This window comes from Oncorhynchus mykiss, chromosome 26 (assembly GCF_013265735.2).
Source record: "Oncorhynchus mykiss isolate Arlee chromosome 26, USDA_OmykA_1.1, whole genome shotgun sequence".
NCBI classification, from domain to species: Eukaryota; Metazoa; Chordata; class Actinopteri; order Salmoniformes; family Salmonidae; genus Oncorhynchus; species Oncorhynchus mykiss.
The window spans coordinates 16,971,227-16,983,636 of record NC_048590.1 but is presented as its reverse complement, the minus strand read 5'-3'; the positions used below and the strand labels follow the sequence as shown (position 1 = coordinate 16,983,636).

General features: G+C 42.9%; 1 protein-coding gene across 4 annotated transcripts in view; it reads left to right on the top strand.

Moving 5' to 3' along the window:
- The window catches only part of LOC110506306 (leucine zipper protein 2), a 163,130-nt gene that overhangs the window by 104,734 nt on the left and 45,986 nt on the right, over positions 1-12,410 (top strand). For all 4 annotated transcript variants that reach the window (XM_036963551.1, XM_021585797.2, XM_021585796.2 and 1 more), the window contains exon 5: positions 5,431-5,493. In XM_036963551.1, the coding sequence (XP_036819446.1) occupies positions 5,431-5,493 (63 nt within the window). The remainder of the gene's footprint in view (positions 1-5,430; positions 5,494-12,410) is intronic.

The following is a 12,410-nucleotide window of genomic DNA, read 5'->3' as shown; positions in this document are numbered from 1 at the left end:
AAAGTAACAAGTAAATAAAGAGCAGCAGTAAAATAACAATAGTGAGACTACAGTTGAAGTCGGAAGTTGACATACACTTAGGTTGGAGTCATTAAAACTAGTTTTTCAACCACTCCACAAATTTCTTGTTAATAAACTATAGTTTTGGCAAGTCGGTTAGGACATCTACTTTGTGCATGACACAAGTCACTTTTCCAACAATTGTTTACAGACAGATTATTTCACTTATAATTCACTGTATCACAATTCCAGTGGGTCAGAAGTTTACATACACTAAGTTGACTGTGCCTTTAAACAGCTTGGAACATTCCAGAAAATGATGTTATGGCGTTGGAAGCTTCTGATAGGCTAATTGACATCATTTGAGTCAATTGGAGGTGTACCTGTGGATGTATTTCAATGCCTACCTTCAAACTCAGTGCCTCTTTGCTTGACATCATGGGAAAATGAAAATAAATCAGCCAAGACCTCAGAAACAAAATTGTAGCCCTCCACAAGTCTGGTTCATCCTTGGGGGCAATTTCCAAATGCCTGAAGGTATCATGTTCATCTGTACAAACAATAGTACGCAAGTATAAACACCATGGGACCACGCAGCCGTCATACCGCTCAGGAAGGAGACGTGTTCTGTCTCCTAGAGATGAACGTACTTTGGTGCGAGAAGTGCAAATCAATTCCAGAACAACAGCAAAGGACCTTGTCAAGATGCTGGAGGAAACAGGTACAAAGGTATCTGTATCCACAGTAAAAGGAGTCCTATATCGACATAACCTGAAAGGCCGCTCAGCAAGGAAGAAGCCACTGCTCCAAAACCGCCATAAAAAAGCCAGACTACGGTTTGCAACTGCACATGGGGACAAAGATCGTACTTTTTGGTGAAATGTCATCTGGTCTGATGAAACAAAAATAGAACTGTTTGGCCATAATGACCATTGTTATGTTTGGAGGAAAAAGGGGGACGCTTGCAAGCCAAAGAACACCATCCCAACCGTGAAGCACGGTGGTGACAGTGCTTTGCTGCAGGAGGGACTGGTGCACTTCACAAAATAGATGGCATCACGAGGTAGGAAAATGATGTGGATATATTGAAGCAACATCTCAAGACATCAGTCAGGAAGTTTAAGCTTGGTCGCAAATGGGTCTTCCAAATGGACAATGACCCCAAGCATACTTCCAAACTTGTGGCTTAAGGACAACAAAGTCAAGGTATTGGAGTGGCCATCACAAAGAATGGACCTCAATCCTATAGAACATTTGTTGGCAAAACTGAAAACGTGTGTGCAAGCAAGGAGGCTTACAAACCTGACTCGGTTACACCAACTCTGTCAAGAGGAATGGGCCACAATTCACCAAACTTATTGTGGGAAGGTTGTGGAAGGCTACCTGAAACATTTCACCCAAGTTAAACAGTTTAAAGGCAATGCTACCAAATACTAATTGAGTGTATGTAAACTTCTGGCCCACTAGGAATGCGATGAAAGAAATAAAAGCTGAAATAAATTATGAATATTATTTTTACATTTCACATACTTGAAATAAAGTGGTGATCCTAACTGACCAAAGACAGGGTTTTACTAGGATTAAATGTCAGGAATTGTGAAATACTGAGTTTAAATGTATTTGGCTAAAGTGTATGGAAACTTCCGACTTCAACTGTATATACAGCGGGGTACCGGTACAGAGTCAATGTCCGGGGGCAACGGTTAGTTGAGGTAATATGCACATGTAGGTCGAGTTATTAAAGTGACTATGCATAGATGATAACATATGAGTAGCAGCGGTGTAAAAAAAAGGGGGGGGGGGGGCAATGCAAATAGTCTGGGTGGCCATTTGATTAGGTGTTCAGGAGTCTTATGGCTTGGGGGTAGAAGCTGTTTAGAAGTCTCTTGGACCTAGACTTGCCGCTCTGCCCGTGCGGTAGCAGAGAGAACAGTCTTTGACTGGGGTGGCTGGGGCCTTCCTCTGACACTGCCTGGTATAGAGGTCCTGGATGGCAGGAAGCTTGGCCTGTGATGTACTGGGCCGTTCACATTACCCTCTGTGGTGCCTTGCGGCCAGACGCCGAGCAGTTGCCATACCAGGCAGTGATGCAACCATGCTCTCGATGGTGCAGCTGTAGAACCTTTTGAGGATCTGAGGACCCATCCCAAATCTTTTCAGTCTCCTGAGGGGGAATAGGTTTTGTCGTGCCCTCTTCACAACTGTCTTGGTGTGCTTGGACCATGATAGTTTGTTGGTGATGTGTACACCAAGGAACTTTAAGCTCTCAACCTACTCCCACTGCAACTTGATGAGAATGTGGTTGTGCTCGGTCCCCTTTTTGCTGTAGTCCACAATCATCTCCTTTGTCTTGATCACGTTGAGGGAGAGGTTGTTTTCCTTGCACCACACAGCCAGGTCTTGACCTCCTCCCTATAGGCTGTCTCGTCATTGTCGGTGATCAGGTCTGCCACTGTTGTGTCATCGGCAAACTTGATGATGGTGTTGGAGTCGTGCCTGGGCATGCAGTACAGGAGGGGACTGAGCACGCACTTCTGTGTTGAGGATCAGCATGGCGGATGTGTTGTTACCTACCCTTACCACCTGGGGGCGACCCGTCAGGAAGTCCGGGATCCAGTTGCAGAGGGAGGTGTTAAGTCCCAGGGTCCTTAGCTTATTGATGAGCTTTGAGGGCACTATGGTGTTGAACGCTGAGCTGGAGTCAATGAATAGCATTCTCACATAGGTGTTCCTTTTGTCCAAGTGGGAAAGGGCAGTGTGGAGTGCAATAGAGATTGCATCATATGTGGATATGTTGGTGCGGTATGCAAATTCTAGTGGGTCTAGGGTTTCTTGGATAGTGGTGTTGATGTGAGCCATGATCAGCCTTTCGAAGCCCTTCATGGCTACAGATGTGAGTGCTACAGATGTCAGTGAAGACAGTTGGTCAGCGCATGCTCACAGTACACGTCCTGGTAATCCTTCTGGCCCTGTGGCCTTGTGAATATTGACCTGTTTAAAGGTCTTACTCACATCGGCTGCGGAGAGCGTGATCACACCATTTTCCAGAACAGCTGGTGCTCTCATGCATGGCTCAGTTTTATTTGCCTCGAAAGCGAGCATAGAAGTAGTTTACCTTGTCTGGTAGGCTCATGTCACTGGGCAGCTCTTGGTTGAGCTTCCCTTTTGTAGTCTGTAATGGTTTGCAAGCCCTGCCACATCCGTCAAGCGTCAGAGCCGGGGTAGTATGATTCGATCTTAGTCCTGTATGGAAGCTTTGCCTGTTTGATGGTTCATCGGAGGGCATAACAGGATTTCTCGTAAGCTTCCGAGTTAGAGCCCACTCCTTGAAAGCGGCAGCTCTAGCCTTTAGCTAATCTTCCACCTGTAATGGTGTTTCATCAGTCGAGGTGATTGTAGCTTTGCTGATGTAGTTATCTTCTGTAATTTGGCATAAGCTTGATCAGATAAATCTTTTTTGGGGAGTTTTTGTGTACCACTTCATTTTGACTTTTGTTTATCCATATTGAACAACGCACTCACTCTCCATCCGAATCTGACCTGATTCACCAAATTTTTTAAAACTTGATTTTAGATGAGATGATGAGGAGGCCAATTAGATGAGGAAGCCGAGGCGGGCTGGCGCCGCTGAGAAATAGTCTAACTAGATGCATGATAACTATATTGTCTGTCTGTCTGTCTTCACTACCATGAAGATTGGACAACAAACACTTTCCCTGCTACATGTGGAAATTAAAAAGGAGGGTTACTGTCAGAATTATTTACAAAATTAATAACATTATGACATAGGTGTGAGGATGACAGGCGCATGCCCCCCCCCCCCCCCCCCCCCCCCCCCCACCCCCAATCATGACTAACCAATCATGAATTAATGGTACCTTAGACAAGACAGTAGCAACAACACTAGATGCCCACATCTCAGAACTTTCTTAGCAAAAAGGTTCTGCCTGTCAATTAAACACAGATCCAATTGTATTAGCTCTGTATGACTGGTCTATGAACCTGGCATCAGTAAAGTTATGCAGCCTGGTAAAAAAATGTTAAAAGATGAACAAATTTAGGTAGGCCAAGAAAAACTCCAATAGATAAACCACACACAAAAATGTATGATTGAATTTCCCAGTGGGAGGCATTCTATTCCAAAAAGTATTACACCATGATGAAAAAGATTGACCTGGTTATTTCATCACTTTCATACCAAATATGGCATCGTATTTGTAACACTAGTTGCACATGCTGTGCATTGCAATATACCGTTTAATTGTATAACAGCTCTGGAAACACACAAAACTCTCCCAACATTACTCAGGCTTATTGCTTTGATTTAACCAGTACGTCATACAAATGAATTATACTGTAATAACACAATTCAAAATGTCAAATCTTAACCATGTAGAATGCTACAGTTTTCTATTTTCTATCCATCATTTCAGTGTGTCATGCCACAGCCCCAAAGGGAATGTTGTGCTGGGATGTGTTATCGACGTACCCAGGGGCAGAGCCATGAACTACAAATGCATCAACATGAACTGTGATGTTATTCGTGTGTCAACCGCCTAGCCCCAGTTTACAGTCCCCTGGGTGCCTTCAGAGCTGAGGTCACCTGGGCAATGAATTCTCTCCCCTTCCTCCCTGGGACAATCTCAATGGCCTCATTGAAGGACAACCTTTCCCTCAGAATCCTTCGTCGCAGAGGTGAAATAGAAAGCAGAATCGGGATTGGAATAACCCCCCACCCCCACCGCTATCCAGTCTTATAGTTGTAGTCCTGCGCTGCGGTTGGCCGCTATCTGCATCAGCCGTTTAAGGCCTGACTGCTTGTTAAAATACAGGGCATGGGGAACGGCTGCACTACAGAGACATGCCGAGCTCGCGATATAGGGATTGCAATAAACAAAGATATCACTCTGACACAATGAGCATATGGCTATTAAATGAATCACACATTGGGAAATAGTCAGTCGCCCATCACAGGCATAAATGCATCCGATATGAGAAACAGCAACCCCACCAACAGTCAACCTACCTTTTCTAGATACACACATTTACGATAAATCACAGTCAAAACAAGCAGTGAATCATAATGTTTTATATGTGTTTTTGTGAATCTTTAGAAGCTGACTAAAATAGCAGTAAAACGTGTAATATAACCACACGGAGGAACTTGGAGCATTAGCAGGATGTCTGATTTAAAGGCAGAGAATCATTTTAAGTTGTTTGACTTTGGGATGTATAGATCTGTTTTGAAGATAGTGCAACAACATACTGTATGATGAAATCCAGTGCAGGCAGGTGGCATGGTTGGTGACAGTTACTACCTTCATGATAGCTTAACGTAAATGTCATAGTTTAAATGTAAGAAACAGTCTGTAAAAAATGGACAGTCAGTAAGAAAATATATGTCTTTACTTTGATTTATTTCACCTACAGATCAAGTTCCTCAAGATGGAGATGGAGAAAAAGACCAAAATAATCAAGGACCTGCAACAGGAGGTACTTTTGTTCTCCTCACCTACCGCCAATGACTGACTCATTCCTAATTCATGATCACCATGACCTGTAAATGTTATGTTACTGTTATAAGAGTAATGCCTCAGTAATCGTATCATACAATATCTATGTTCATCGACATCACGTGAACTAGTTTTGATATCCTTTTTTCTAAATCAATATGATGCTGTCATTTTGGATTACAAAGGTCACAGATAGCCATAGGCAACTAAGGGCCTTATACTGTCAGTGTTGAATGATGTAATTGGTGGAGAGGCCTATTATGAGCACTAATACCACTGGATGCGCTGAATTCGTCAGAGCCTCGGGGCTTTGAGCTGGGCTGGTGTCGTGGGACCTTCTAATTGGCTAACCTGGGGTCAGTGGGTAGTTACAGGCTGCAGCGTGGCTGGCGCAAAATCCTATAGCTTAAGGGCAAATGCCCCAGAGCAGAGGAGAAGAAAGTAATCAATCATAAATGGAGTCACGACGGTTTGGAAGATGTTCTACCACAGCTGCATGGACCAGAAGCTACCACAATATTCATCATTTTGGAGGTGATGTCGGGTCCGGTTGTCAAAACCGGAGATACTTGGGAGGCCTCAGCCTGTTTGTCGGATTCCCATGCCTCGGTGGGTTCGACAGGTTCCCCTGCCTCAGCTGGCTCGACGGGTTTACACACCTCAGCGGGATCGATAAGCTCCCTTGCCTCAGCTGGTTCAATAGGCTCCCATGCCTCAGCTGGCTCGATAGGCTCCTGTGCCTCGACCAAGGGAACCGGGGAGGTCTCGGCCGGCTCATCAGGCTCTCACGCCTCAGCCGGTTCACCAGGTTTCTGCACCTCAGCGGAGGCGACCGGTCCGCTCCTGATCCCCAGGGTCGTCCCCTTGGTTGGCGTCCTGCGGCTGGAGCCGAATGCGCCGGGGAGGGGGTGCTGTCACGTATGCTCTCTCTCGGCACTCTAGGTTGTCATGCCTCCGCGCATCAGCCGGATCTACAGGTTCCCGTGCCTTGGCAGAGGGGACCGGTCCGCTCCTGATCTCCATGATCGTCATCTTGGTCAGCGTCCTGCGGCAGGAGCCGCGCGTCGTGGAGGGGGTACTGTCACGTGTGCTCCCTCTCCGGCCTCTAGGTCACCAGGAGGTCACCTGGCTGCTCTTTATGGCGACTGTCACCAACATTGTTTAACGTATTCACTCCCTGAACTTGCTTCCCGACTCTCAGCGCACTCTTTACAGTAATGTTGTACAACAGATTAGTCTAAATGACTTGTAAATGAGGCAATGAAAGGATACAGTCCTTTGTATGCCACAGTCAATGATTTTACAGTTACAGTTCATATAAGGAAATCAATCAATTGAGAAAAAAAAATTAGGCCCAATCTATGGATTTCACATGAATGGGTGGGCTTGGGAGAGCATAGGCCCACCCACTTGGGGGACAGGCCCACCCACTGGGGAGCCAGGCCTAGCCAGTCAGAATGAGTTTTTCCCCACAAAAGGGCTTTATTATAGACAGAAATACTCATCAGCTGTCTGGATGGCTGGTCTCAGACGATCCTGAAGGTGAAGAAGCCAGATGTGGAGGTCCTGGGCTGGCGTGGTTACACGTGGTCTGCAGATGTGAGGCCGGTTGGTCAAAAACTACATTGGTGGTTTATGGTAGATACATTAAAAATTTAATTATCTGGCAACAGCTCTGGTGGATATTCCTGCAGTCAGCATGCCAATTGCACACTCCCTGAAAACTTGAGGCATCTGTGGCATTGTGTTGTGTGCCAAAACTGCACATTTTAGAGTGGCCTTTTATTGTCCCCAGAACAAGGTGCACCTGTGTAATGATCATCCTGTTTAATCAGCTTCTTGATATGCCTCACCTGTCAGGTGGATGGATTATCTTGGCAAATGAGATATGCTCACTAACAGGGATGTAAACAAATGTATGCACAGAATTTGAGATAAATACACTTTTTGTGCGCATGGAACATTTCTGGGATATTTTATTTAAGCTCATGAAACATGGGACCAACACTTTACATGTTGCGTTTATATTTTTGTTCAGTATAAATCCTCAATCGCGTCTTTAAAAATACTTGCAAGGCACAGAATCACACCAATCATTATGCCAACAAAGGCTTCCAGTAGCATGACCTATGTAGGAGGGAGTTGAATTGTACTTAAATCAAGCTCAAAATAAACATGGGTCTTTGGGAGAGTTACAATTGAAAATGTTTTACACAGTTCATTGAAGTTGTGTTTGGGCAGAACCTCTGAGATTTCTGCTGGCAGTCAGAAGCACTGGAAATGGGCTCTGTGAACACTTTGGAAGTACATTATGTAGAGCCAGCGCTTCCCTATCAGTTGGTCGCTATAGTGTTGACATTTGAAGTCTTGGCTTTTTCCTGTGCCAGATCTATCTCTCCAGATTTGAGTGTCGTTGTAGCTTGATACAGAGGGGTCATCAGTAGTGGATAGTGGCGTCTGAGAACTACTTTGACGGCTGTAGCTTTGACATTTCAAGTCTTGGCTATATCCTGTGTCATGAAAAATATCTCAACATCTTTGGGTCTCTTTTTTCACTAGATACAGAGGGTTCATCTGTTGTGCATTCCTACTGTGTAAGTCAGAGTGGTATCCTAATTTTGTCATATCCCATCACAAAACATATGTAATTTGTCCACTCTTATTGTTTTTACTACACTCTGCAATACCATTGAGGCTAGATGGAAGTCGTTTTCTTAGATTTCAGATACATTGTAATCTCGTTGTGACAAACCATTGGCATTGACTTTCAAAAGGCTTAAATAAATGGATCTCTAAAATAACCGGATAATAACAGAAGTTCCTGTCTTATTAGGATGTCTGGGGAAATTCCAGAATTATTAAAAAAAATTTAAAAAATTCAGTACAGAACAGAGATATATCCTTCCTGTCCTTTTATAATTAATGAAATGTCATCTGCATATATACAGTTGAAGTCGGAAGTTTACATACACTTAGATTGGAGTCATCAAAACTAGTTTTTCAACCACTCCACACATTTTTTGTTAACAAACTATAGTTTTGGCAAGTCGGTATCTACTTTGTGCATGACACAAGTCATTTTCCCAACAATTTTTGCAGACTGATTATTTCACTTATAATTCACTGTATCACATTTCCAGTGGGTAAGAAGTTTACATACACTAAGTTGACTGTGGCTTTACAAGCTTCTGATAGGCTAATTGACATCATTTGAGTCAATTGGAGGTGTACCTGTAGATGTATTTCAAGGCCTACCTTCAAACTCGGTGCCTCTTTGCTTGACACCATGGGGAAATCAGCCAAGACCTCAGAAACAAATTTGTAGACCTCCACAAGTCTGGTTCATCCTTGGGAGCAATATACAAATGCCTGAAGGTACCACGTTCATCTGTACAAACAATAGTACGCAAGTATAAACACCATTGGGCCGCGCAGCCGTCATACCGCTCAGGAAGGAGACGCGTTCGGTCTCCTAGAGATGAACGTACTTTGGTGCAAAAAGTGCAAATCAATCCCAGAACAACAGCAAAGGACCTTGTGAAGATGCTGGAGCAAACAGGTGCAAAAGTATCTATATCCACAGTAAAACGAGACCTAACCTGAAAGGCCCCTCAGCAAGGAAGAAGCTACTGCTCCAAAACCGCCATAAAAAAGCCAGACTACAGTTTGCGACTGCACATGGGGGACAAAGATTGTACTTTTTGGAGCAATGTCCTATGGTCTGATGAAACAAAAATATAACTGTTTGGCCATAATGACCCTCATTATGTTTGGAGGAAAAAGGGGGACACTTGCAAGCCAAAGAACACCATCCCAACCGTGAAGCATGGGGATGGCAGCATCATGTTTTGGGGGTGCTTTGCTGAACTTCACAAAATAGATGGCATCAATAGGTAGGAAAAGTATGTGGATATATTGAAGCAACATCTCAAGACATCAGTCAGGAAGTTAAAGCTTGTTCACAAATGGGTCTTCCAAATGGACAATGACCCTAAGCATACTTCCAAAGTTGTGGAAAAATGGCTTAAGGACATCAAAGTCAAGTTTTGGAGTGGCCATCACAAAGCCCTGACCTCAATCCTATAGAACATTTGTAGGCAGAACTGAAAAAGCATGTGCGAGCAAGGAGGCCTACAAACCTGACTCAGTTACACCAGCTCTGTCAGGAGGAATGGGCCAAAATTCACCCAACTTGTTGTGGGAAGCTTGTGGAAGGCTACCCGAAATGTTTGACCCAAGTTGACCAATTTAAAGGCAATGCTACCAAATACTAATTGAGTGTATGTAAACTTCTGACCCACTGGGAATGTGATGAAAGAAACGAAAGCTCAAATAAATCATTTTCTCTACTATTATTCTGACATTTCACATTCTTAAAATAAAGGGGTGATCCTAACTGACCAAAGACAGGGTTTTACTAGGATTAAATATCAGGAATTGTGAAAAACTGAGTTTACATGTATTTGGCTAAGGTATATGTATTCTTCTGACTTCAACTTGAACTGGGTTGTGGCTACTATTTTTATTCCCTTATTATCGCCAGTACCTTATTCAATTAGCAAGGAGCTTGAGATCAATATGCAAACAGGAGAGTAGATAGTGGGCCACCCTGGCTTGAGCATCTGTCCCTATTACCATATTAATGAGTAATATGGGGCCTTGCAGATGCTGATTAATCTTGAGCCTTGTTTTTCTTCAATATCAGGGACACTTTGTAGGCAGGGCCCATGTTGATACTGTAGCTAGAAAGGTCTGGCATTGAAGGCCATCAGCTTTTCCTCTAATTAAAGATTTTTTTTGTGGCAAACTATGTATCGCCATATACATTTCAATTGGTAATAGTAATAGTAATTGGTACGCTGTAACTATACTGTATTTACATTTTTTTTTTTGCACACAAGGTGGTGGTTTCCCAGATGCAGATTAAGCATGCACTAAAAAGCATCAATAGATTATCCAATAAATGTGCGTTTTAGGCTTAGTCTGTGTCCGGGAAACCACCCCTTAGTGTAAAGTGCGACCATTTTATATTTCTCTCCGAGAATTTGATTTGTTAAGCGATCTGTTAAGAGTATAAAACAGGACACTCAGATTTTTTTTACATGTATTTTATTTAACCTTTATTTAACTAGGCAAGTCAGTTAAGAACAAATTATTATTTACAATGACGTCTGAGTTTCTACTTGATCCGGTGCTCTGATGAGCTCTTTGTAAAGACCTTGAATTCCCTTAAAAGGTTTGACGCTTTCCTCTCCAATTAGAATCAGACCTCAGCTAAGCTACATGTTTTTCCTTTTTGAATAAAATATTAGCCCGTAGAGGTCTTGTTCTTGATCTTATTCTTGTTCTTCTTTTTTAAACTCCGACTCGAGTTTGGATCGATTGTTCACTGCAACGGAATTCAAATATGGTGTCCGTGAGTGTGATGCGGTCATTTGCATTTGCAGATAACTCTTTGTTGCAGTCATTTACAAACCATGCTCTTTTCACATCAGCCCTTCCAAGGATCCGTTTCAATCGATCATGTCACCAGAAAATCTGTATGGCTGCAATTCGCTGTAAACTCATCTTCTATAATTGACTTTTAGGGCTGAGGATGTGCATTTTAGGATTAAGGCTAGAGAATGATTGAGTGATCGACACAGCGACTGTCATATCAAAGCGGAAGTGTGGTCTAAGAGTGGAGCTTCTGTAGGAGACAGCTGATCCATAAGCTGCTCAAACTCTTTGCAGCGAGTGTGAAGGACATCACTCTGACAGGCGGAAACAGTGTATGAAGAGTCCTGAGGGGTAAATGGAAGTTTAGTATGGTCTGCCAGATGCTTTTATTGGTGACCGTTTAGATGAGGGTGACACGTGTCTCGTCCAATCATCCTCTAGCGAGCATCTGCACCTGCAACTTTAACAAGTTCGAAAGAGATAGCTTGAGGCATTTCCGCAGCATTTTTTTGCTGATTAGCCTGGATTCCCTGACCTTCAAACTTTGTTGTTGTAGCGAATTATAATATATAAGTCCAAATGTCAAATCTGATCACAGAATTTGTCATATTGTGTATGAAACCTTAAAGGGATACTTTTGCATTTTGGCAATGAAGCCCTTTATCTACTTCCAGAGAGTCAGAACTCATGGATACCATTTTCAAGTCTCTGCATCCAGTATGAAGGAAGTTAGAGGTAGTTTTCCATGCCAATGCTAACTAGCGTTAGTGCAATGACTGGAAGTCTATGGTATCGACTAGCATGCTAGCACTTACCATAGACTTCCAGTCATTGAGCTAACGCTAGTGAGCAACTTCCTTCAAACTGTACACAGAGACATAAAAGTGGTATCAGCAAGTTCATCTTACTCTGTGGAAGTAGATAAAGGGCCTCCTTGCCTAAATCCTGAAGTATCCCTTTAATATACTGAAGAGGAAGAAAATAAGGTGGTCCTCTATCTACCCCTCCATTCACAAAATTGTCAGAATAATCTGAACTTATTAATGTTATGTCTTAGTTGTGCTTTACAATAGTCATGCTGCATTGCTTGCTTGATGACCAATACATAAGCACACTGAACAGCTTAAAAGGTCAAACAAAAATATGTATTATTTTTATTAATACAGCGAGGAAAAAAAGGATACATACAAATAAAATGCTATTGTTTGCGTAAGTGCGAACAATAAATATAGAGGAAAGTATGATCATAATCAGTAATGTCTCGCACACTTTTTTATTATAAAGTTCATGCATGGTTCCCAATATTGGCAACACTTGGTTCATAATATATTATGACATTTGCAGTTCACTGGATCTCATTTAGCATAATACTCCATGACATATGAGCTCTACTGGATCAAAATTTCACTGTGGGTCTGTTCTCAGGCAGGCACACGTCACCTTGTATGACAGCTGCCA